Source organism: Cololabis saira, chromosome 5 (assembly GCF_033807715.1).
Source record: "Cololabis saira isolate AMF1-May2022 chromosome 5, fColSai1.1, whole genome shotgun sequence".
NCBI classification, from domain to species: domain Eukaryota; kingdom Metazoa; phylum Chordata; class Actinopteri; order Beloniformes; family Belonidae; genus Cololabis; species Cololabis saira.
This window is the reverse complement of record NC_084591.1, coordinates 38,126,314-38,152,770: the sequence shown is the minus strand read 5'-3', so window position 1 is coordinate 38,152,770 and position 26,457 is coordinate 38,126,314. Positions and strand designations below refer to the sequence as shown.

The 26,457-nt window shown below is 40.7% G+C and overlaps 1 protein-coding gene across 3 annotated transcripts in view; it reads left to right on the top strand.

The window, feature by feature from the left end:
• kcp (kielin cysteine rich BMP regulator) overlaps positions 1–24,766 on the top strand; it is a 29,432-nt gene extending 4,666 nt beyond the window's left edge. For 2 of the 3 annotated variants that reach the window (XM_061721950.1, XM_061721952.1), the window contains 41 exons: positions 4,183–4,250; positions 4,351–4,435; positions 5,531–5,613; positions 5,701–5,794; positions 5,876–5,955; positions 6,055–6,140; positions 6,294–6,387; positions 7,407–7,506; positions 7,588–7,673; positions 8,195–8,288; positions 8,369–8,518; positions 8,598–8,704; positions 8,782–8,875; positions 8,956–9,129; positions 9,223–9,305; positions 9,393–9,486; positions 10,151–10,333; positions 10,421–10,591; positions 11,612–11,785; positions 11,877–11,959; positions 12,030–12,120; positions 12,197–12,279; positions 12,366–12,539; positions 13,898–14,077; positions 14,174–14,438; positions 14,972–15,054; positions 15,647–15,740; positions 15,810–15,983; positions 16,135–16,217; positions 17,396–17,516; positions 17,596–17,678; positions 19,281–19,380; positions 19,491–19,579; positions 19,809–19,920; positions 20,028–20,170; positions 20,338–20,510; positions 21,403–21,514; positions 21,595–21,696; positions 21,786–21,950; positions 22,051–22,351; positions 24,132–24,766. In XM_061721950.1, coding sequence (XP_061577934.1) covers positions 4,183–4,250; positions 4,351–4,435; positions 5,531–5,613; positions 5,701–5,794; positions 5,876–5,955; positions 6,055–6,140; positions 6,294–6,387; positions 7,407–7,506; positions 7,588–7,673; positions 8,195–8,288; positions 8,369–8,518; positions 8,598–8,704; positions 8,782–8,875; positions 8,956–9,129; positions 9,223–9,305; positions 9,393–9,486; positions 10,151–10,333; positions 10,421–10,591; positions 11,612–11,785; positions 11,877–11,959; positions 12,030–12,120; positions 12,197–12,279; positions 12,366–12,539; positions 13,898–14,077; positions 14,174–14,438; positions 14,972–15,054; positions 15,647–15,740; positions 15,810–15,983; positions 16,135–16,217; positions 17,396–17,516; positions 17,596–17,678; positions 19,281–19,380; positions 19,491–19,579; positions 19,809–19,920; positions 20,028–20,170; positions 20,338–20,510; positions 21,403–21,514; positions 21,595–21,696; positions 21,786–21,950; positions 22,051–22,351; positions 24,132–24,352 — 5,132 coding nt within the window. In that variant the 3' untranslated portion in view covers positions 24,353–24,766. The remainder of the gene's footprint in view (positions 1–4,182; positions 4,251–4,350; positions 4,436–5,530; positions 5,614–5,700; positions 5,795–5,875; positions 5,956–6,054; positions 6,141–6,293; positions 6,388–7,406; positions 7,507–7,587; positions 7,674–8,194; positions 8,289–8,368; positions 8,519–8,597; positions 8,705–8,781; positions 8,876–8,955; positions 9,130–9,222; positions 9,306–9,392; positions 9,487–10,150; positions 10,334–10,420; positions 10,592–11,611; positions 11,786–11,876; positions 11,960–12,029; positions 12,121–12,196; positions 12,280–12,365; positions 12,540–13,897; positions 14,078–14,173; positions 14,439–14,971; positions 15,055–15,646; positions 15,741–15,809; positions 15,984–16,134; positions 16,218–17,395; positions 17,517–17,595; positions 17,679–19,280; positions 19,381–19,490; positions 19,580–19,808; positions 19,921–20,027; positions 20,171–20,337; positions 20,511–21,402; positions 21,515–21,594; positions 21,697–21,785; positions 21,951–22,050; positions 22,352–24,131) is intronic. The other variant, XM_061721951.1, reaches the window with a different exon arrangement.
• Positions 24,767–26,457: the final 1,691 nt, after the last annotated feature.

Here is a 26,457-nt window from a genome sequence, read left to right as displayed (position 1 = left end):
TCCTCACAGCAAGCGAAAGTTCGAGACATCAACAAATCTTCTTCAGACTGTGTAAGCTATTTCAACTAGAAGGCTTCACGTGCCATCATTATATCTGATCTGAAAAGACCTTTGGGGACCAACCTGGAGAGGTACATTAAAATGTGGTGGAGGCTATGGACATTTGGCTCAACACATGCTCTTGAGGTGTAAGAAAATCTTCAGACAAAGAGACAGAGTAGCTGTGTGTGCAGGCACCCTAGGCACCAAAAGACCAGAGATGTCACATTGTGAGACAGGCAGAAGTACTCGTGAGGAGCTCTCTGCCAGGCCATGTGTAACTGTGAGGGCACTGCTTTTTATTATCATTGTGGGTTTACATTTGTTCCGTGTGGTTGGATGCGGATGTATATGTTTGGAAAGGGCTTTGTACTATTGAAAAGTCAGTTCTTTCTAGTTAGTGGAGCAGCGGCTGCAAGTCATTTTGTCACACAACCTCTGGTCTAAATTTTAAGTGTGCAGAAGACCTTGATTCAAGTACAAGTATGAAGTTTCATGACAGGGTCCTCAAGACCTCAGTTGACAGGCAGCTTTCACTGATTTGAAAGTTTGGCTTGATAGATTTTCTGCACATTGCTGTGTTGTGAGCTATATTGCTAAAACCAGGTTTGTGTACTTGATCTCCGCTGCTTCCTGCAGAAGTGTCAAAAGTATTCACATTCATTACTCCGGTAGAAGTATAGATACTAGAGTTTAAAAATACTCCTGTAGAAGTCGAAGTATAAACTCAAGTTTTTTACTCAAGTAAAAGTATAAAAGTACTGGTTTCAAAACTATAAAAGTAAAAGTAATGTAAGGGGGAAAAAGGCATTAAGGACAAAAGCCATTGAAAATGAATGCATATTAGTATAATGCAAATATATTAAAGAACCATATATGTGTACTATTGAGCATTAACATGTGTTTCATAGAGCAGCAGATATGATGACTAGTTGCCTATAAGTATTGTAATGGTGCAAAAAGTCAAACTTCAGAGGCATGTTATCATTTATCCTAACCTTTATTGGAATGTACATCCAAGTTTAGTTGCAGGAATCTGAGGGAACGGATGTAAGAACAAAACTGGACAAGAACATCTGAAACAACCACAACCAAATTCACTCTATCCGGATGGAGCAATTTAACTGGATAGTTTTTTTTTAAAGGCCGAAATGAAATAGAGTAACGAGGCTGTTTTTAAAATGTAAGGAGTAAAAAGTACAGATATTTGCGTGAAAATGTAAGGAGTAAAAGTAAAAAGTCGTCTGAAAAATAATTACTCCAGTGAAGTATAGATAACCAAAATTTCTACTTAGGTAAGGTAACAAAGTATTTGTACTTCGTTACTTGACACCTCTGGCTTCCTGTAAGTGTGTCTGGCAAGTGTAGCGACCCTGCAGAGCATTATAAATCAGATCTTAAAGTGCTCTGCCAGTTTTTGCAAACCTGATATTTGGCTCTGTGAACTTTTGGTAGTCGGGGCCACATGGTTTCACCTGTGGCTGCTTATGAACTTATGCATTATCTTACCTAAAATAAGGGCTCAAATTGTCAAACCTTACCTGTTAAGATCAAGCTGCTTGAAACTATTGATTATCTAGCTTTTATCCAACAGTCGACATGTATGACTAAGCGTGAGTTTGACTGGGATGTTATGACATGACATACGACAGGCGGGCCTCTCTACTTTGTGTTTGTAGAGCTTATGCTGCCTTCTTTGGCATCAGCTAGCAAAAAAACAAAGGGAAGGAGGAGGGGGATGAAGAGAAGAGTGATGACAATCAGCAGCTGTTCTCTCGGCTTTGCTGTGACCTCTACCATGGCGCTCATCGCCACAGTTACTCCGAGGCTGTCTGCCAAATGCACAACTGTGGTCCCCTTTCCATAGACTGGTGGGATCAAGTTACTGGAAAACACGCAATACATTAAACTCTGATCTGCCAGAACAAAGAACAAACAAAAAAGCTCATCACAGACATGAAGGAATGAAGGAGGAAGCATCACTTTTTGTTCTTGAACCATGCTCCTTTCTGTGTGCTGAGAACAATAAAAGATGGGGAGAAGGTTTCTGAGATGTCACATGACAAAAAACGCAATTACTAATTTAAGATAGTAACAGGCTTTACCTCCTTCTAAAATAATATATTGTTAATAACCAATAAAGTTTAGTTACGCTGTACAGTCTAATTTATCAAGCGTCTACAACAGGGGCGAAAATCCCGTTTCATAGTTGGGGGGGACAATAAACAGTAAAATTTTAGAGAATAAATCCAGGGGGGGACAAGGAATAAAAGTTTTAGCCTTCCTTTAATACAGCATTTTGACATTTTCATCTCTGTCTCGCAAACAGGCAGAAGACCTTTCTTAGAGCAATACAAAACAATGGTATTAGGTGGAAGGTGGCAATAATACAGCACATCTGACATAATACACTGCAAAAACCCAAAATCTTAACAAGAATATCTGTCTTATTTCTAGTTAAAATGTCTCATTTTTAGTTAAAAAAAAATCTCATTACACTTAAAACAAGACTCATCACTGGAAAAAAACAACAATTTTCACCTGTTTCAAGTAGATTTTCACTTAAAATAAGTAGAAAAATCTTATAAGCTTATAAGATAAATCTTGTCGCACTGGCAGATTTTTCTACTTATTTCAAGTGAAAATTTACTTGAAACAGGTGAAAATTGTCAAATAACAAGTTATTTTTCTGGTGATGACTCTTGTTTTAAGTGTAATGAGATTTGACTGTTTATTATTATTTTCGATTTCGGTTTCGGCCACAAATTTTAATTTTGGTGCATCACTACTAAATACTACTGCATTGTTCCAAAATTATTAATTCTGTCTCAAATTATTCTAGGGGGGGACAGCTTTACTAATGGGGGGGACTTGTCCCCCCTGTCCCCCCCGGGATTTTCGCCCCTGGTCTACAATGTAAACATTCTTATGTTTTAAGACCAGTCCAACAAGCAAGACCAACAGATCAAATGAATAAATCCTAATACTTACTCAACTACACACCAGTATAGGTCAGTAAGATTACTATTAACTATGTGTGGATTAATGTTAAGTTATGTTGTTTAAAGGGTGTCACTGGCAGAAATAAGATTAAGAATTGATATCCACTGCTATTCCTTCCTATTGCCTTTACGGTGGCCCTTCTGAAAATAATCCAACCACAGACATGGATTTACAATGTTCAGCAATGACTTGTGACTACCCGTTTTAGCTGACATGTTTTGTAAAGGAAACTTTAGCCGTTTTGTTTGGAGCTGAACAAAGTGTGTGAAAACAGCCGTCATAGTTCACTGAAACAAATATGTGTGGGGTCGTGTTGGAACTGGACTGGTATTATTAGGGATTCCTTTCCATTTTTTTTTCCCTTTATCCCAAAGCGCTGCCCCCTCCTACAAAATTATGCAAACTTCTGTTCCATCTTGCTTACTCTGCAGCTTTTTTGCCATCGGTGTGATAAACACGCGACCACCATTCCCTGACTACACTATCTTTGCTCTTCATCCATCTTTCTCTTAATCGCTGCAGCATGCAGGCTCTAATGGCGCGAGCTGATACCCTCTACTTTGATCTCACCATGCTTGGCTTGCTATAGGAAATGCATTTTGGCTGCTGGCACAGTAGGCAGCTTTACTGATCTCTTTTTACTTTGTGATTATTGGTCTTTTTTGCATGCAATCACAGTTGTCATTAAAGAAATTATCCGCTGGAATGTTCATGCTAAGCAAAAATTACATTTGATGAGCTCTCTGATATGTAAATGCCTCACCAGCCTATAATCTTAGTTTTTCTCATAACAATAATTTGGTCAGCCACAGGGGTGGGACATTATAAAGGAAAGGAGCCAATCTCTGCGGGGGAATACTTCAGAAAAGTCTCCTTTGCCCTGTCCTCCCTCCGGTAAATTAGTGTTAACAGACTTCTATGAACTCTCTATAGTAGTCTGCAAGTCTGCAGAAACTTCTGGTTATGGTTACAGTCCATAAAAAGTGTGAAAGAAAGCGTCAGAGCCATGCTGTTCTGTTATTACTGGAGAGAGAGAGCAGAGCCAGATGTTCCCCAGAGGCTGAGACAGAAGGTGAAGGAAACCTGTGGAGACAGGACGTCCAAAATGTGCTCGAGCTAAAGAGTTTGTGTCATCATCAGGGTGTGATGGCAGGATTCACAACGTGTCCACCAGCACTACGGGCGGCTGTCAGACACGCACGTGTGACGTGAGTATTCGACAAACACCAGTCACACGTGTTTTATTGAGACTTTTTTTTCTGTCTTCATTCTTTTATTTCTGACGTTCTCTGCTTTCTTTAACAACAGGGTGTTAACAGGGAGTGCTCGCCCCAGCCATGCCCTTCACCAGATTGCACTCCACAGGAGACAGTACCTGGAGACTGTCACTTAGGTAGGAGCACTGGGTGATATAATGGGGAAAAAATCGGGATTAAAGAAAATAAATAAAAAAATCTGCTTCAAATCCTGGAGGATATTGTGCAAAACCATCTCCTCCTATTTTAGCTTTGTTGTGTTTTACGGGCTTGTGTGTGTTTTGTTTTGTTTAGTTTTTTCTGGCTATAGCAAATATTCAATTTCAGTAACTCCGTTACAAGTAAAAGTAGCTCAGTCAAAATATTACTCGAGTAAGAGTAGAAAAGTACTTGCTTTTAAAGGTACTTAAGTATCCAAAAGTAAATGCTTTTAAATTTACTTTAAGTAAAAGTAAGAGTAAGAGTAAATTTCTTATTTTCCACATCAGTAAATTACTATATTTTTTTAAAATTAATTTAAGGATATTTTAACTCTTGTTTCTGAGAATTAACTCTTTGAAACCAGCTGCACTGATGTGCTGCTTTTAGAACCACAATGTTATATAAAACCTGCAGAAACACCAAAAACAAATCAAATGAATGGGATCATAAGAGGACAGCAGATGATGCAGAGTTTATTAACAATCATGAACTGAAACCAAATGAACCTGCACCATCCAACTAAGTCTGGATCCCCCTCAAAGCAAAAAAAAACAAAAAACGACATCTCTGCTTTCAATAACTCAAATGCGGCTCTGTCTTGACAAACGCAGGCTACTTTGGCGGTATCGTTTTGAGGAGGCTTGACTTATTTCTGCTCTACGTACATCCCAGTGGAGAGCGTGCACTGTGATAGGTCTCCTCCTTTGACAAAAACAGCTTGTGTCCAATAGGATTTTAAGGAAGAAGAAAAAAGAGCAGACCTGAAAGTAACGAGTACTTTTCAGCCTTCCTAGAAATTTACTCGAGTAAAAGTAAAAATATTTGTCTTGGAAATGTATTCAAGTAAGAGTAATAAGTACCAAAGAAATCTAATACTCAAGTAAAGTACAAATCCTCTGGATATGTACTTAAGTACAGTACTCAAGTAAATTTACTCCGTTACTGTCCACCACTGCTCACTTGCCATATTGCAATATTTACATTTGATACCTGGAAGCATCCGAACGGTAACCTCAGGTGTGTGTTTGCAGGGTGTACCTATTCTGGTGTCCAGTACGCTAATGGAGCCGAGTGGAGACCAGCAGATAATCTCTGTGAAGTTTGCTCATGTTTGGTGGGTTTGATGCACAAAAGTGTGTCTGCAAACAGTAAGCTTCCGTCAAGTGTTATTTCTTGTAATACTGTTCCCTTCCGTTAACAGGAGGGTCAAGTTCGCTGTGAGAGAGAACAATGTAACACCCGATGCGACAATCCTGCTGCTCCTCCGCCCGATAGCTGCTGTCCCGTCTGTCAAGGTGGGTGTTTTTGATATTCTGTGGTGTGTGGATTCAGTAAACTGAGAGAACTAAGTGCATCTTTGTGTGTGTGTTTCGTAGACTGTGGTGTGAATGGACACGACTTCCCTAATGGAGCTGCTGTTCCTACTCGAGACCACTGTCAGGAATGTACATGCGTGGTATGTCTGCCAATACTCATGAAAAGTTGGCTTTTCAAGTGGATACATTAATTGATGATCATTTTATTTTAAAGGCTTATTGGTGCTTTTATCTCCCAGAACGGAAATGTTGTGTGTTCACCGCTCCAGTGTCCTGCTTTGTCTTGTCACAACCCTGTACATCATGCTGGAGAATGTTGCCCACGGTAATAGTCTCACCTAACCTCACCCATACTTCTCTTTTGCCTCTCGTGCGTCGTCTCCTTCAGTAATTTCAGACATTCTGGTTGTATATGTGTAAGAATTGTGTTTCAATTTGAATATAACTGTTTATGTTGTCTGTCTGTTTTAATTTGCAGATGTGGCCACCAGTGTGAATATGAGTCTGAAGTGTATTTGAATGGACAGAAGTTTGCGTCCAGCAGAGACCCTTGTCTCCACTGTCGCTGCTCTGTGAGTGGCAAGACTTTTTGTATTTGATTGGGTTCATGAGACTGGAATTATAATCTTTGGTTATAAAAGAGAAATACTTTTCGTGACATATGTGACATACTTTGGCAAAAATACAACCGTCAACATCTAGTTTTAGAGCATGTAGTCAGAGACTCTGCACCTCACCCTTATCTTCTGCAGGCTTTCTCTCAATATACTGTATTTCAAGTGCTTTCAGTCAATCATAAGAATCCCAGTGTTAAACTGACCAGCCCCCCACAGAAGGTATCTGACACTTTGCCTATTATAAGATGAAAAATGAAGGAAATAAGAAGCAGTTCATGTTGTGTCTCAGAAAATCTCAAACATTTACAATGTTGTTAAAAGAAGAAGCCACACAACCCAGTAATGAGCATGCCCCATTCCTATGTTTTTGAATAATCTTCAAGCGTCTTGAGGATATATGGTCACTAAGCAGGTGTAGCACATGGTGTTATTCATACCATGTATGGATGTATCCCCATCCAATCATAGATTTTGCTGCTGTTTCTCAACAAGCATGATGGTCTGTCTCTTTCCTATTAGTTTGGTTATTAGGTGGTATCCATGATTCAACTTGACATTATAAAACATGAATGTTAAATTGCTGAGCGGTCTAACAGAGTGGCTTAAACTCTCCCTGTTTTGGAAGACTCTAATTGTACATTTTACTTATTAATTATTTTCCCTATCATATTGAAGGCCTGTTTCCTGTGATACGAAATGTCCTACCTAGTGTTTTTCTTTCATAACCTTAAGGTCATTTAGCAACATTTGGTTAAATTTAATTCAGGATGAGTATATGATTTTCAAAATCAATAAAAATGATCAGATTTTTGATTTGCTATATTGTCTCTTCAATGCTGCCAGTTCGATATGAGGTTTAAATAATCAACAAAGCACTGTATTCTGTTTTTTTTATTTTCTAACACATTAATTTTACACACAAATGACACCATAGCCTTCCTTGACACTTCATTTCTCTCACCTGTGTCTGTAAGGCAGGTGAAGTGTCTTGTGAGCGTGCTGAGGCTTCCTGCCCCGCCCCAAACTGCAGACATCCAGCTAAGCGCAAAGGAGAGTGTTGTCCAACATGCAGAGGTCAGTCTGTTGGATGCAGTCTTTCACTTTTAAAGTTTTACGCTGTCCAAAAAACAATCAAGTTTGTTTTTGTTCCCACAGAGTGTGAATATGACAGGAGAGTGTATGCTGACGGAAAAGCGTTCAATCCGCCTGGGAGCGGACCCTGCGTACAGTGCAGGTGCAAGGCAAGTCTGTATGATACTTTTTGGAAAGACAATCGTGAAAGGAGAATTTTGTGCAACGCTCTCTAGCAATTAGTAGTTCATCAGTCGTTCCCTGGGAACTGAACACAATTTGAGACCATGTTCTAGGGAAATTGGGAGAGAGGGAGAGAGAGAGAGAGAGAGAGAGAGAGAGAGAGAGAGAGAGAGAGAGAGAGAGAGAGAGAGAGAGAGAGAGAGAGAGAGAGAGAGAGAGAAAAACAGAAAGGAGTCACAGCAAAGTGTCACAGGCCTGAAGTCAAACCTGAGCCAACTGCACGTGGACTATAGTCTCTATATAAGGACTGCCTGCTCGACCAAATCAGCAGTCCAGCAATCCAGTGTTTCCAATTTCCCTTTATTAATAAATAAACAAATTCTTCTTTTGTTCAAAGCTTATAACACAGTATGATTCACAGCACTTATCAGGGCATCTGTCGCTCTTGCACATTCTGTCCATAACAGATCTTTATGCTGTTCAACATTTGTGTGCATTCATAATTTAGGCTGGGAATGTAATTTGCCACGAGGAGAAATGCCCTTCTGTCCGGTGCACCAACCCTATTAGAGACCCCCATCTTTGCTGTCCAATCTGCAAGGGTAATTGCTTTCACACACGTACATGCATGTGCAGCTCCTCTGTGATTGTACCATGTGCAAACAATCCCCCCTTTGTGTAGCATGTGTATTGGAGGGAGTTGAGTATGAAGAAGGCTCCAGTTGGCACCCTGAGGGTTCCTGTTCCACCTGCACCTGTGTGAGCGGAGAGATTTCATGTACACACACTCAATGCCCCTCAGCTGATTGTCTGCATCCCACCAAAGTTACTGGTAAGGCTGCCTGCGATTGGCGAGAGCTTTGTCTGCATGCAGATGAGTGTGTAATGAGTCTGCACCGTATATTCCTCAGGCACTTGTTGTCCAGTCTGCGATAGTTGCACTTACAACCATCGGATCTATAGCAACGGCCAGAGGTTTCCAACGCCTGATCAGCCATGCCACATCTGCACTTGTCTGGTGAGTGTGTCTTTCTTCACAGATGCTCTACACTTTCTACATTCATGTCTATTGATATGACCTCAAAATCTCCTCAGCATGGCACAGTTGAGTGTGAAAGGCGGCCATGTCCACCTCTCACCTGCACAAACTCCTACACTCCACCGGGAGAGTGCTGCCCCAGATGTCCAGGTAGGGAGTCTCAAAAGATCTGCAAATATCTTTGACATTGGCAGTGTTGTCGTAACATAAGTACTCCTCATTGTTGCCAGACTGCTCCCTTGAAAACCATGTATTCACGGATGGAGATGTTTTTCCCAATCCCGAGCGTGTGTGTGAGGAGTGTAAGTGTGTGAGCGGAAGGATCGACTGCCACCAGCCACAATGTCCAAACCCTCACTGCAATGCACCTCTGCCCGGGACATGCTGTCAGAACAACTGCAACGGTGAGCCAATACGAGACTATCTATCAAAAGAGAAGCAGATTAATTCATTCAATCAAGATCTCACAAATATTCCCCCTTTTTTTTATTCCTTAGGCTGCAACTACGCTGGCAATGAATATCCAAACGGACACGAGTTTCCCCATCCCACTGACACGTGCAGGACATGCAACTGCATAGTGAGGGAGAAAATAACCATCTAACTCAGTGCTAGTCATCTCTGTTGGAGCAGCTTTTGACTTCTATTTGTGTCGTGTTTGTTACAGAATGGTAATGTTCAGTGTCTGAAGAAGAGGTGTCCACCACTGCCATGCTCTAACCCTAGTCTGGTGTCGGGGGAGTGCTGCCCCCAGTGTCCCGGTAAAGATGGAAGAGACAAATGAATGTGTTTTCACCTGCCATTTTTTATGTAATTATTGGTCAGGGGTCATGTTCTGGGTCTCTGGAAAGCACCTAGACACAACTTGTGTTGTAATAGACGCTATATAAATAAAATCAAATTGAATTGAATTGTTCAGATGGGAAAAGAATAAATCCACTTAAAATAAACAATCGTCCATCTCACATCAAAAACTGAAAAATAAGCTAATTTTAAAAGCAACATTTTGTGAGAATTTTTCAGGGAGGAACTGCTAATAGCTAAGCACATTATTGATGGCACTTTAACTGCACATTGATCTGCTGCCACATTAATACCACCTGCCAGATGCAGCCACTAAAATATCTTTAAAAAAAAAGCAACTAGGGCTTGGGTAGGATGTTAACAGTGGATCCTCAGAGGCTTGTGCTTATCAGAATATAGTTTGGAAATCGTGAAAGCACCCTGGGCTCTTTGTCGTGCTCTTTGAACCATTTGAGAGCAGGTTCTGCTGCATAATGTGCTGTACTCTTGTGATGAGATGATCAAGTCATACTGTTTTCTCTTTTTGTCTCCTAACAGTGTGTTACTTGGCTCATGATGGAATATTATAATATTAATGAAGTAAAGGTTTTGTATTGAATCATTTCATGGATGTTTCTCCAGATCCTCCAGGAGATTGTGTGTACGAACAAAGAACCTACAGAAACGCAGAGCGCTTCTACCACCCAGCTGACAGCTGCCGGTTATGTTCTTGCAACGATGGGGACGTTCGGTGTCAGCACAAGCCCTGCCCGGCCGCCCCATGCTCTCACCCCATCACTCAAGAGTGTTGCAGGACCTGCGAAGGTGCCTCTGGAACCTTCAATATTTCTTAGTACTTTTATTGATATGTTATTTATTGGTCTCATGGATATCCACGTGTTCCTTTTGCAGGTTGCTTGCATGAAGGTCGGGAGCGAGCTAATGGGGAGACATGGGATGACGTGTCGGACCCGTGTGCTGTGTGTGCTTGTCGTGAGGGGTCCGTGCAGTGTGAGAGGAAACGCTGTCCAGCCTCCAACTGCAACCACCCAGTGCAGAGACAGTGCTGCATGACATGTAATGGTGGGTACCTGAAACACCTACCAGCAGTCGGGTTCAGAATCACGCTCACTAGGGGTGTAACAATATATCGTGCCACGAAATTTTGCGATACAAAAACGTCACAATACGTGTCGTGGAGGTGACAAAGTGTATCGCGATATTGGGTTATTAATATTAATCTATTGTGTTGACAAGTAACGCGTATCCGACCGCGACCGCGCGGACTAAAATCTGACTCCGCTCGGAAGAAACTAGTCCCGTTTTGCGGTCCCGTTTTGAGCTCTGAACCCTTACTTATGTAAGTCTGGTGTAGAGTTAAGCCTTACCTTATTAAATTAAACCTTTTTAGTAGGATAAACACAGGGACAACTTCTTCTGAGTTCCAGTGTACTTTAATGTCCCTCAACAGTGTAGGATTTTAGAGCATCAACACAGCACCTAGTGCCGTACTGTGGCGTATCACTCCGCCCAATCTAAAACAGACTAATCACTACGGATAAACTGACTAGTGTCATTATAGTCCCTGATTTACATCAGAATATAAAGAATATATTTATAAAATAATGAACCCTGAATTACCAAAATAACCTTCTTAACAAAAATAAATCTCCTCTTACACTTATAAGGTGAGAATGAATCAATCTGTTTTATGATGTAAAATTGTATGTATTTATTTATTTAATTTTAGTTGTTAAATTTCTGGAAAAGTCAAATCATACATGAGAGAAACTATTCAGTTTGTGGCAAAATATTTGTACTTGAATGAAACTGAAGATGCATAATGCAAACCTGACATTTACTTTTAGTTCAGTTTGTGGAAAATGGTTGGCCTGGCTTTCTCTTTAAAACTTAAACAGTTATAAAGCATTACAATGTTCCTCATTCAAGGTTGTTAAAAAAAATACTGCTATAATATCGTATCGTATCGTTATCGTGACCTCAATATCGTGTATCGTACCGTATCGTGAGATTAGTGTATCGTTACACCCCTAACGCTCACTGACCTCCTGCTGAACAGCTTATTGAATATCCTTCTTGCAGGCTGCACGTTTCATGGTCGTGAATATCCTGACGGGACTGAGTTCAGAGATGACAACGACCCGTGCGGGATGTGTTACTGTTATGGAGGGGAAGTCGTCTGCACCAAGTTACCCTGTCATCAAGACTGCAGCCACCCTTACAAGCCACCTGGGCAATGCTGCGGAGAATGTGAACGTATGCGTTATGAATGCTAGTCTAATTCTGTTTTCACACTTCACACATCACAAAAGATCACAAAATGAATAAACCCACTTTCATTTGTCAGGCTGCTTCTATAACGATGTGGTCCTCGTCAATGGACAGTCCATCCCTGACCCAGGAAACCCCTGCTCTGAATGTATCTGCCAGGTACCAGCAACGATCAAGGCAACACCTGCTGATTTATTTCTTCTCTTTAACACGCTCATTTCTGTTAAAGAGCGGCTCAGTGCGATGTGAGAGGAAGACTTGTCCAGCGGCGCGTTGTCCTCATCCGACTCCCGACCCATGTGGCTGCCCCGTCTGTGACGGTAACCAGCATAGAACAAATCACAGTTCAAGCCATGCAGAGTAAAGTAAATAACTGATGTATCACTGTGTACGTAGGTTGTCATTATCAGGGTGAGACTTATGTAGATGGACAAAAGCTTCCAGGTGGCGAGCGAGGGTGTCAGGACTGCACGTGTTTAGTGAGTGAAAAGAGTATATTATCCACCGAAGTTGTTGCACCCAAAAAGCTGCGGTATCTATCTTATCTTGTTTTTCTTTTCTTCAGGGAGGTGAGGTGGTGTGTGCAGAGAGAAGATGCCCCGCCGCGCCATGCTCACACCCGGCTGTGGACGGCTGTGCATGCGGCGCGTGTGATAGGTGCAACTTTAACGGACGAGACTGTTTTAACGGAGAACGATTTCCACACCCCGAAGACCACTGTCAGCGCTGCTCCTGTCTAGTACTGTCACAAACACACTTTCATCTGTATCCACTCAGTTTGACTTTTTAAACAGTGTTTCGTTCGAGATAAGAGGCTAATTCTATATATTCCATAATAAAAGGCTGTAATTTGATACAGAGAAGTTACAATGGACTCAAGCAGAGACGCAAAGTAACAAAATAACACAAATCTGTCAAAAGGCAACAAAATGTCACACTCCTGCAGCATAGAAGCATAGACGCAGCAGAGTTTATTTTCCCCACTGTTTTGCACCAGATGCTCAGTTTTCCATTAACAATCAATTCTCTGCAAGCAGACTGCTGAAAAGGGACATCTTTTGGTGGCAAAAGGAGAAACTATCAGTGCTTTGAGGGAGGAAAACTATAAACCAAACAAAAAAGTAACCTTAGTTATTCCAAGGTAAAAGTATAAATAGATAGATATAAATTAGAATATCCGAAAACATTATCACAAGAACAACATTAATCCGTGAACACTGTGCCGTTCTCTCTTATAAGCCTGATTTATAAAATTATAGAAAAATTATAGATAAAGTTATTGTTTCCATTTTTTTTTTATTTTAAAGGTGATGTGTTTATTGCACCTTTAAATTACCTCTCTTATTTTGATTCAAGTACAATGCCCAGTCTGCCTAAACATCTTAGTCTAAAGCACTGACTGGTTTGGCTCCTCCCTAATATTCCTGACCTCCGTGATCCTCAACATTTCCTCACTGAAAAGCAAACACTAAACGTTCTCATTCTTGCAGGCGTAGGATTGATAACTTGCCGTATGTGTGTATTGGTGTTGTGGCACCTGTTTCCTGCAGGGTTAGTTACACATGCAGGTGTGTACGAGGTCATGGGGTTGATGCATCATTGTTACGGAATCTGTATAAAAATCTGACTTTTTCCTTTGGAGATAATATTTAATGATCAGGTTTAACTCTAGTTCTGTGTTTTGCTTTTCAGAGTAAAGTACACTGAATTTCCGATCTCTGAACTCTTTCCCAGCACTGAGTGTATGTGATACCACAAAACAAAACAAAAAACAAAAGCAGAAGTAAGGTTTGTCTTCATTGCGTGAGGTGACTGACTGAAATGATGCGACCACTGACAGCTAGTTCAGGCAGGCAACTTTGAACAGCATTTTATGCTTTATATATGATATTATTATTATGTCAAATAAATGGAGTTTGATTCCATCAGAGCCGGGACACCAAAACCCAACTGTTTAATGAAGCCTTCAGTTGCTTGACTGAGTTCCTTTAATTAGACAACGGGCCCTGTGATGAATAAAGCTGCCATTTATTCACAATTGACTTTTTCTAATAGCAACGTGAAATCAAGTGGTTGTGTGTTTGTTTGCGTACACAGAATGGTGGTGTGGTGTGTTCAAGTCCACCCTGTAAAAGCACCACTTGTAAGTATCCAGTGACCACTCCAGGGGAGTGCTGCCCTGTCTGCACGGGAAAGTGTTTGCACGAGGGTGAAGAGCATCCGTCCGGCTCCACCTTCACGCCACTCTCTGATCCCTGCTCAACATGCTCCTGTCTGGTCAGTCCAAACTTTTGATATTGAATGAAAAACAAGCTCTCTAGTTTAATTAGTTGAATAATTGAGATCTGCATTTTCATCTCTTCCTGTGATCAGAACGAGGTGGTGACCTGTCAGAGGAGACGTTGTCCAGGGCAGTGCTCACACCCCGTTCCTACAGATAGCTGCTGCCCCGTCTGTGACTCCTGTCTCTACGAGGGTGTTGTGCACCCTCATACTCACACTTTCACATCCTCATATAACCCCTGCCAGCGGTGCACATGTGTCAGAGGGACAGTTTCCTGCGTGCCCCTTGTGTGCCCGCCGACGCCCTGCAGTCGCCCAGAAACCAAGCCAGGACAGTGTTGTCCTGAGTGCACAGGTGCTTTTTTTGGACATTTTTTACATACAAAAAGTGATATCTTCATTTTTAATTTTGTTCCTAGCTTGTGTGATGTGTTTTTAACCAGAAAGTAACGCAGCACAACTTTGATCCCTGTGTCTCTAATAAACACAAACAAGTAATATTTTCTTTTTTTTTTTTTTTTTACCATTTTTCTGAATATTCTCTAATCAAAGAAAAGTACAATTTATACTCTGGTCCGTGGCTCTTCTTGAAGTTTTAACAAATGTACTCCCCATTTCCATATGAAAAAGTATTTTTTTGCCTGTATCTTGCATATTTTTAAGTGAAGATTTATACAGTTTTAGAGGGAAACAATGCCAAAATCCATATTCAGATTTTGATGATACTGACTTTTTAGTGTAATTTCGCTGCTCTAAACCAGATGCAGTACATTATAATATACTGTAAGGTATTTATGTGATATTAAGACTAAGAAATGTATTATATCTGTAGAATTCCTTTAAATCACAGAACCAAATATTTGCCTTTGATTCTTTCTCTTGTCTTAGGGTGTGTGCAGGATGGACAGTCGTTCAGAGAGGGGCAGACATGGAGCTCTGGGTCAAACCGCTGCTCTACCTGCACCTGTCAGGTCTGAATTTAACATAATTTACTTGTATATCTGTGAGAGGAACAGTTAAAAGATTAGACATTATGTGATTAATATGATACTAGTCACTTATGGGTCTTCCTGACTTGACAGAATTGGCCATAATGAGGTTGCAGGGCCCAGCCTGAAAGGAGATGAGATGTTTTTTTTTTTTTTTTCATCTTTAAGGCCATGTTTGGCATCAGTCATCTTGGTACTTTACCAGAACCTGCTGTAACATCAGTCTTAATGTTTAAATTAATCATGCCATATAGGTGGTTACTTTCCTGTAATCTGCCTTGCTGTAAAGATGTGACCCCTTGCATGCTCTGGAAGTAAATCAGATTCAGGCCTTGTCTGAGTCAAGTCTTCAACATATCATATTTGATATATTAATTTATGAGACTTCTGTACCTGTATAAGAAGAAATTAAGAAAGAAAATATTTTTTGAATTTTAATCTCACCCAGTCACCCAGTATTATATTCACGATATATTATCTAAAATCTTTATTATTTCTCCTGCAATATCTTCATAATTTTCTCCTTCCTTCCCCCTTCCTTGTGACTAAATGTTCATCTGACTTAATGTGGCAGGCAGGTGAGGTGCAGTGTACCTGTCCCGAGTGTCCAAAGCTTCATTGTATGCATCAAGTGACTGATCCAGGATCATGCTGTCCTCGCTGTCGAGGTAAATAGACCATTGCAAGTGATAAACACAGAAGGGGCAGTTGGAAAGTGACTGAATTTTCTTTCTCAGGTTGTGTTTATGACGGAGAGGAGCACTCAGAGGGCAGCAGCTGGTTTGCAGACTCCACGCCCTGCATGACTTGCATGTGCGTGGATGGAGTGACCACCTGCTCTGAGGTTCGATGCGTTTCTCCGTGTGTCAACTTCATCAACGTGCCTGGGGAGTGCTGCCCAGTGTGTGCTGGTACGAATACGCTCATAAGCTCCATCTGAGAGGCTGTCTCTCAAGAGGGTTTTCTAATTTGTGAAAGATTATAAAGATAAGGTTTCATACTGTTTATATGTTTGCTTGTCTTTATTGTCAGTGGTAATCTTTAATGGTTATTGTTGAGCAGACTGCGTGCTTGAGGGCAGGGTGTACGGCCCAGGAGACAGTTTCCATCCAGCTGGTGACCCCTGTCAGATCTGCGAGTGCGAGGTATGACACGTATTATAATGATTTGCTGATGTTGTCATGTTACTTTTTATACATTTTCTATTCTTTTGTGCTTATATGGATTACATATAGTCAAAAACAAGTTCAGATCAGAGCACTGACTTTGAATAGTATGGAGCCAAATCAAGGCCAAAAGTTTTGCTAATTTGAAAATAAAATTTGAACGTGAAAATACAGTTTCAAATATTTTTTTTCAGTATCAGATCTTTTTTTCAGTTTCAGAACTTTTTATTTCAGTTTCAAATATTTTTTTCAGTTTCAGTGACAGCAGAACAGAGAAGGCGGGGGACGTTCCTCAGTCCTGTTGCCTTCAGGAAACGTAGGTTGCCGAAGTTGTCAGTAGAAGTATGATTCAACACTGTATATACACCATATTCACGTGATTGGCAGTGGAAAAACTGATATTAGTGACACGTTTCTGTTTAAAAAGCTGTTTTAGACCGTACTTGGCACCAATCGCAGTATAAAAGCAATAAACTATGTCAGATTGTACAGTTCAACAGCCACACTTTAAAGTTTGACATTTCCCACTTCCACATACTACCAAGTACGGTCTAAAACAGCTTTGTAAACAGAAATGTGTCACTAGTATCAGTTTTTTCCACTGCCAATCACATGAATATGGTGTAGCCTATATACAGTGTTGAATCATACTTCTACTGATAACTTCGGCAACCTCCGTTTCCTGAAGGCAACATGACTGAGGAACGTCCCCCGCCTTCTCTGTTCTGCTGTCACTCATAATGCCACGCCCCTCTCAGTTGAGGCCAAGCCCCCCACACCAGATCGGGGCCAAAAGTCTGAAACTGAAAAAAAAAAATTGAAACTGAAAAAAAAAGATTTGAAACTGAAAAAAACAGATCTGAAACTGAAAAAAAGATTTGAAACTGAAATAAAAAGTTCTGAAACTGAAAAAAAGATCTGATACTAAAAAAAAAAAGTTTGAAACTGTAAAAAAGAATTTTCAGTTTCAAATTTTATTTTCAAATTAGCAAAACTTTTGGCCTTGATTTGGCTCCATAGAATAGCTGGCATTAGTCTTAAATAGATCAGCTAACTTATAAAGAAATTCTGAAAGTTGCCGTCAGCTAATGTTTCCTAGATATAAATGGAGATGTTTCAGCTCTGCAGTTTTGGTCCAACTTGTGCATGTATCTCAGGTTATGCCGGACGGAAAGCAGCACCTGAAGTGTTACCGAAAGCAGTGTCCCAGTCTGGTCGACTGTCCCAAGAGCAACATCTTGTTCTCCGGACCAGACTCCTGCTGTCCCGTCTGTGCACGTAAGTACTAAAGTGCTGTTGCGCTGTCTGTTATATGGACTCTGTTATTGACCTTGCTGACATTTGTGTCTGCGTTTAGAGCCTCTCACTAACTGCACAACTACACTGATCGGAAATGAGGTGTTGGCTACGGATAACCCCTGTTTTACCTGCCAGTGCAAGGTAAAAACAATGACAACACGTTGTGACTTCTTTGTGTCATCATGTTGTACGGAGGCCGCTGTGTTGATCGCCATCGCCAAACACGGCAAGACTTATTTAGCACACCAGCCAGTTATTTAGCACACGATCGGTTGATCGCTTCTCACTCTCTTGCTGTTTCTAGCTTATTTTGGGATATTTTGACCTACAATCTTACACACTGCTCCTTGAAATGTGTCAGCAATATCACATAAGTTTTACTTTGAATTAAAGGAGCTGTGTTGTTCCTCATTTTTTTTTAAACTGAAACCTGAGACATAAAGGGACACATGGGAACACGGAAATCTACTTTATCGTCAATTGAGCCGTTCAGATTTCAGATTTTTCTCAGCAACCCAGATAAGAGTAGAATTATCCAGCCATCCCATCTACATTGTAACCCAGTTTTACACTTTGTTGCCTTTGTTATACCTCAGAAGTGGGAAATACAAGTTTGTATCACACATGAAGCCCACTCGCCCAAGTTTTTTAAGCTGGCAGTCAATTCAGCAACCTAATTACTGTATATTCTCACACAGTAAAAGTGAATTTCTCATACGTGCCTATTTAGATATTTGAATGAATGAATGAATTAATTAATTGTTTATTTCGGTTACATTACATTATTTGCAATTCAAACTGTGTGTGTGTGTGTGTGTGTGTGTGTGTGTGTGTGTGTGTGTGTGTGTGTGTGTGTGTGTGTGTGTGTGTGTGTGTAAATGACAAAACACTTTCATACAAGTACACTCATCAGTTTCACACAAAAAATAATAATAAACTCTGTAACCGAAAAAGGAATAGGCTGAAGCCAAAACTTATATTTGCCTACCCTGTACTTTCCAACAGAAAACCCAGATTATCTGCAATATGAAAAGAAACAAAAAGAGAAATTTCCCTTTAAATTGTTCTGCTTAACCAAATTATACTCCAATCATTTAGCATTGTAATCCTTAATTATTTTACTTTTCAATATTTTTTTAAAATTCAACAGAGATTTACACAGTTTCACTTCATCACTAAGTTGATTCCATAATTTGACTCCCAAAAATGAAACACATCTATATTTAACATTGGTCCTCACACGACATCTTTCAAAGACCCACAGCCTTCTTAAATTATAATTTGTTTCTCTTAATTTAAAGAAATGCTGAAAACAAGCAGGAAGGCTATTATTCTTAACTCGAAACAAAATGTATAATGTTTTTAAATATACAATATCTATGAATTTTAATATGCATGACTCTACAAATAATTTATTAGTAGTGTCACGATAAGAAACTTTATTTATTATTCTTACAGCTCTTTTCTGGAGTTTAACTATAGGGTCTATATAAGTTCTATACGTATTCCCCCAAACCTCCACACAATATGACATGTATGGCATGATAAGAGAGAAATACAGTATGTGCAGACATTTTTTATCCAACAGATCCCTTGTTTTGTAAATTATACCAATAGATTTAGACAATTTCTGCTTAATATAATCTATATGTGACTTCCAACAAAGTTTATGATCTATTTCAGCAACTGTATTTTAAATGTTTTGGTATTGTTCCATGCTGTGACACTGTGTCTGTGACTAAGGACCTCACATGGACCTGCTTACAACAAATCTGCCCACCGCTCACTTGCCCTCCTCATGAACAGTTCATTCCTCCAGATTCATGTTGCCCTGTGTGCAAAGGTAAGATGCCATAAGTTGTGACCTACGTTGTAACATTTATCATGACCCAACAACATTTGCTGATATTGAAACCTAATCTATCATGACTACTGGTCCTTTTTTCCTTGCAGATTGTGTTATTGAGGTTCAAAACAGGCGCGTGGCCAACGGCGCCAGCTGGACGGACAGCAGTGATGATTGTGTTACATGTACCTGTAACGTGAGTTGGTCAGACATATTCCTCATAAAATAGGCTGTGATCATAACTTTTACTTTGACTATTACTTTATTGCAGACCATATGAACTGAACGTGCAATATTTCATGTTTTGTGTTGTCTTTTTATGAGCTGATATACATCCGTTTTGCATCTCTGCTGGCCCGAGATGATACACGTTACGCTTCTTTCCTATGGCTGATGCAGCCTGTTCTTCCTGCATGTGTCCTCAGTTGGGTCATATCGAGTGCAGCGTTAAGGAATGCTTACCTGAAGGTTGTGGCCACGGACAAAAACCAGTGAAGATTCCAGGGAAATGTTGCTATGAATGTCAAGGTATCACCAGTAAGCAAATGAAACGCGCTCCCGTAGCTGCACCGTTCAGTAAATGTTACTGTGTGTTGGGTACAGTGAGTTTCACTTGTGTCTGTGCATGTGCGTGTGCGTTGCAGGCTCGGTGGCATCTTGTTTGTACCAGGGGACCACATATCATTCCAATGAGCAGTGGGAGGTGGATGAGTGTACCAGCTGTTCATGTGTGTCTGGAGACGTGCATTGTCGCAGTGAGCGTTGCCCTCCTGTCACCTGTGCAGCAGTCAGTATGACAAACATGCACATACACCTTCTCTTTGTGCTTCATCGTCAATGCAGTCTGAAATGTTCCCATGAAGCCGAACTGTAGTATCTGTAGTATCAGCAGCTGTTGCATGAGCCGGTTCCTCTGAAGTGTATTAAACTTTCATTGTATGCGTGTCTTGTTAGGATGAGATGCCTGCCGTTGTCCCCGGTTTGTGTTGTCCTCACTGCCTGCCTCGTCCAGCTACCTGCATCGTCTTCGGCGACCCTCATTACCGCACCTTTGACGGCCGCATGTTCCACTTCCAGGGAACCTGCACATATGTCCTGGCCCAGGACTGTGTGGGTGCTGACTTCAGGTAAAAGCAGCTTAACCATGACAGTAGACGTGTTTTTCTGCAACTATCTGAACTTTTGTCTTTTTGTCGTTTTTTTTTCCCTTGTCTGCATATATATTTTTGACATTTATCATTTTTATTTTTCAAAATGAAGACAAAAAAAGAGGTTAACAAAACCACATTTCACATAGCAAAAAGAAAAACATTACAATGACAAAATAAAAAAAAAGTGACCACCCAACCACATTTCACAAATAAAGACAAGGGGGTGGGGGGAAGGGTCTGCATATATGTTAATGGTTAATACCAAGTTTGGTAAAACCCAAAAGCCACATGTATATGCATTTTAACTTCCATAAAGCTCCATATAGTCTACCATATTTTATTGGTCCCTCAAGAAAATGAAAAAAAAGAAAAATAATTTTAAGACAGTGACGGGTGCAGTTTGGTGAGTGTGTGATGTGCTGTAGTGTGTGTGAATGAATGTGTAATGTGTTGTGTTGGAGAAAAGAGAGACATAAGACAAACAGGTATTTATAAACAGAAGAGGACAGAGAAAGGGGGGATGACCATTCTGTTTACCATTGATTAACTTTGGAGTGTGGCGTGTGTGTGCTGCGTGTGCAGTGTGTTTGGGATGCATGTAGGTCTGTGAGTATCGTTAAGTGTTAACACAAACAGTTCTGCTTCTGTGAAATATCGCTGATGATAGCAATGACCCTCAACTTTACTTTTAGCCAAGTTCAAGCAGATTTTCTTATATTAAATAAAGAGTATCTGTTTTGTATTTGAAGTTACTGCATGAGGTCTTTTGATGAATAAAAACCCATTTTACGTCAAACGCATGAACGTTTTAAGAGTGAATAAGTTGTCTTTTTTTTCCTTTTCTTGTCAATGACTCATCGCTGTGCAGTATTCACGTCACAAATGACGATCGTGGACGTAAAGGCGTGTCCTGGACTAAAGAAGTGACCGTGTTTTTAGGAGACACTACAGTGCAGCTCCTCCAGGACTGGGTTGTGAAGGTTTGTGGTGCAAGTTCTGGAATCAATTACAGTTCAACATTCAGTTACACATTCACCCAGCCATGTTTTGTACTACTCAGGTGAACGAAGAGCCTGTGACTTTACCATTCCTCATAGAGCCATACATATATATAGAGCGACAGAGCAACACTGTCTTACTCAATACCAACATTGGACTGAAGGTATAGTCATTTAATTTAAGTCTTGTTTCTGTTCTCACAGTGTGATCAGTTTCTGTAACATACTCACAGTCCCACTGGTCAACCCCTAGGTGCTGTGGAGTCCTCGTGCACACCTGGAAGTGAGCGTGCCGGGCTCCTATAAGAGCCGCACCTGTGGTCTTTGTGGAGACTTTAACAACTACCATCAGGATGACCTCCGAATGCCGAACGGCCAACTCAGCCGATCAGAGTCTGAGTTTGGCAACGCCTGGAGGGTAAGATGGATACAGAGAAAAGTAACAGAAAAGCCTAGTGAAGGATCAGTTTTCTTGCTGGTTGTGTGGTGGGGTACATATCAAATCCCTTTTATTTAAGGTGAAAAATGGAAGCCACTCCCTGTCATCCTGTCATCCCGGCGAGGACGTCAGTCCCTGTAAAGCCGCGGGATACCAGGCCAAGAAGGTGGCCAACAACCGCTGTAAAGTCCTGAAGTCTGCAGTCTTCAAGCCCTGTCATCGTGTGGTGCCTCCTGAACAGTGGTACGGCGCTTGTGTGTACGATCTCTGTGCTTGTGGGGCCAATACGGACGAGTGTCTTTGCGACACGCTGGAGGCCTACGCCAGCCAGTGCAGAGAGGCTGGAGTCGTTCTGCAGTGGAGGAGCACATCCCTGTGCGGTGAGTAATATATGACTTTGAAGTCTTGGTAGTGACAGATAGAAGGCCGGGATTTCAAAAGAAAATACTGAGTAGGGTTTTTGAATTAATCTTGCCTTTTTTTTAGATTGTAAGGAAGAAACATTCAATTCAATTTTATTTGTATAGCGTCTAATACAGGGATATTCAATTGGCGGCCCGCGGGCCACATGCGGCTCGCCAGGAGCTTTTATGTGGCCCCTGGTCATATTTCAAAAAAGGGGGTGTTTGGTGAAAAAAAAAAAATATATATATTTTTTTTTAATAATATTTTTATAACTGGCTACTATGGACTAAAATGGTTGTGCTCAATGCTTAATATAATATTCAAATAAGGAAATCTTTGTGGAAAGTGGTGCTTTGTCATTATGGCGTGTTTTATTAAAAGTAGGTCAATATCAATTTCATTAAGTTTGCTCAATGCATGGTTTCAAAATGAACTTGCATTCAAAATCATATTTCTTTATCTGAATATTATATTTAACATTCACAATTACTAAATCTGGAGACTATTAATACATAATTCATATGTAAACTAGATATATTCAAATGTATAATACAAATGTATTATATTTACATAAGTCTTCGTCTTTGAGTGCAAAATACATTTTGAAAACCTCCACATTTTCAAATTGTGCGGCCCTCTCCATACAGTCCTTTTGCAGATGTGGCCCCCGGCCGAATCTAGTTGAATACCCCTGGTCTAATACAACAAAAGTTGTCTCCAGACGCTTTCCAGAGACCCAGAACATGACCCCCGAGCAATTATTACATAAACAATGGCAGGTAAAAACTCCCATAGTGGGAGAAAAGCCTTAAGCCAAACAGTGGCAAGGAAAAACTCCCCTTTAGGAGGGAAGAAACGTTGAGCAGGACCAGGAACATAAGGGGGGACCCTCCTGCCGAGGGCCAGACTCACACACGTCAACATAATGTTTCAAGGGCGTTAAATGTGTACCATTAGATTGTGTATCAATAACGAAGGTGTGCATTTTACACTTGCTTTATTTTAAAGAATACTGAAATCTTCTTTCATTCTAGTGAGGTTTAAGTGAAGCTACAAGCAAATGATCCAAAACAATTCAACCTTAAACTCAGGTGTAAAATCAGTCCTCACAGGCAAACCTTGTGGAGGAGAGGGTGGAGTTGTGTCTAACTGGCTGCTATGAAGAGAACTGCAAAGCTTAAAGGGGACCTATTATGAAAAACACATTTTCTCTTCCTTTAACATATATAAAGTGGTCTCCCTTCAGCCTGCCAACTCAGAGAAGGAGGAAAGTAATCAAATTCTGCAGTGTCTGTACAGCCGCCCGGATGACCCGTCCAGTGTCACGTGGCTTCTACGAACCGTTCGGATTCTGCTCCCGTCGTTACCTAACAACGGGAGCGATGCGTGAAACCACGCCCACAACGCGCCATTCGCGTTATTCGCGTCATCGCGTCAGGCAGCCAATCAGCACAGAGCCTCATTATCATAGCCTCCCCGCCCACTCAGAATCCCTCATAGAGAAGGAGGTTAGAGAATGGGAAGATAAAGACATGGCTCAGAGGCCGAATTTCTAATTTATTTATCAAAAACAACCAAAAGCTTGTTTTTAAGAAATTCAAAGCCTGTTTAAAATAGGTATTAGATCCCTTAAAAAAGGAGCTGTTGTACTGCATCTCTGAGGTGCCATAACAAGTAATGGACGCTCTGAAGCTCGAATGATCACAACTTTCCTGCGTCTCTCAATCTTCATTCTCCACTTCCTTTTTCCCACAGCCGTGGGCTGCCCGCTGGAGAGGGGCTTTGTGTTTGACGAATGCGGCCCGCCGTGTCCCGTCACCTGCTTTAATAAGGACGTGCCGCTCGGCGTGATAGAGAGCCACTGCTTCAAGCCCTGCGTGCCAGGCTGCCAGTGTCCCGCCGGCCTGGTCCTACACAACAACTACTGCATCCAGCCAGAAAAATGCCCCAAGATCATCCATGGTAGCCATTTGTGATGCTTGAATTGCACCGTTACAAGCTGATACTCACACACAGACACACTTCTACATCAGCCTGTATTACTGTATCAAAAAACAAAAAAATCAGGAAAAATATCCAGATGCACATCCAGGAATTTATTATACGTCGCACTGAGTATTTATATTAGACAATTTTTTTATTCCAAATTTTCTGTTTTATTTTTCAACCTAAGTCTATGTACACATTTATAAGTTATTTTGGAAGACATATATTGTTCAGTTTTTGTTGTTTATTTTTTACAGTAATATCTTTTACTGATTCCGCACTTACACTGTGGAGATTATACGTCAGCAATGTGCAATATCTGACTGTATGTACTGTATGTAAATCACATAATCTCAGGTATTCTTCATTTTATATTTCACAAATAAACTGCAGTTTCATTAAAACTTGTGATGTTTCATTTTCGCTTGGTGTGCAGACTGATGACATGATCCATTGCGGATGTTCATGTTACCTAACTCCTGAAGTGGCTGCAAATTTTATACAGATTTTACAGAACACTCCTGCAGAGATTTTAGCAGCACCCTGTGATTTTATCGTTGACAATTTTAACAAAATACTCAAAACAACGCTGGACTCAGTGGCTCCGATTTTAACTAAAAGAATTAGCAGAAAACCTACACCCCCATGGAGAACTGAGGAAATAAAGAAACTAAAAAGAAACTGCAGGAGTGCTGAAAGGAGATGGAGGAAATCAAAATTAACCATACATTATGACATTTTATGCCAACTCCTTAAAAACTACAATAATACTATTAAAAAAGGCAAGAACTTCCAATTTCAAAAACCTAATTTTAAATAACAAAAACAATTCCAAATTCCTATTCTGCACAACAGATTTTTTAACAAATGGAAACCCCAACAGATCCCATAAGACAGCAACAGACCATTACTGTGAGGATTTTGCAGACCACTTCAGGGGTAAAATTGATGACATTAGATCCAGTCTTTTATCTCAACAGATTTTAACTCTTAACACATCTGGATCAGTGCTTTTATCTGAGGAAACACTGGAGAGTTTTGCCTTGGTTGATGCGGGGACACTTTGTAGAGTTTTCTCCAAGGTAAAGCCCACAACCTGCCTTTTAGACCCCATTCCCACACCGTTTTTTAAAACACTCCTGTATTTGGTCAACTGTTCTCTTCAGACGGGTGTCTTCCCCGCCGCCTTTAAAACGGCGGTGGTGAAGCCCCTTCTGAAGAAGAGTGGGTTGGACCCCAATGTTTTAAATAACTACCGGACTGTATCCAACTTACCGTTTTTAAGTAAAATTTTAGAAAAACTTGTTTTTAATCAAGTGAATGAATTTTTAAACTCAACACACATTTTAGAGGCTCATCAGTCCGGTTTTAGGATGAACCACAGTACAGAGACAGCACTTTTAAAGATTTTAAATGACATCAGGTGTAATTTAGATAACCACAAACTCACAGTCTTGGTTCTGCTGGATCTAACCGCCGCCTTCGATGCAGTAGACCATCACATTTTATCAAACAGACTGAAGCACCTGGTCGGCCTGTCTGGTACTGTTCTTAAATGGTTCACGTCCTACCTCACTGATCGTAGTTTCTTCGTAAGTATGGATACATGTTCCTCAGGAACCTATAAGATAAGGTGTGGGGTTCCCCAAGGGTCAATTTTAGGTCCAACTCTTTTTAATCTGTACATGCTTCCCCTTGGGGACGTCATCAGGAGACACGGCATCAGCTTCCATAGTTACGCTGACGATACGCAACTGTACATCGCCGTGTCTCCTGATGACACTGGGCCAATCGATGCCCTTTTTAACTGTATTTTAGACATCAGATCATGGATGGCAGCAAACTTCCTACAGCTCAACCAGGGCAAAACAGAGGTTTTACTCATCAGTCCCGAAGGCCAGAGAGAGAAACTTTTACCAAAGTTACAGGATTTTAAACCCTCAAAATCAGTTAAAAATCTGGGCGTGATTTTTGACTCTGAGCTCACTTTTATTCCTCATATTAAAAACATAACAAAGATAGGTTTTTACCATCTTAAGAACATAGCCAGAGTCCGCCCGTTTCTCTCTCAGGCTAGTACGGAGGTGCTAATGCT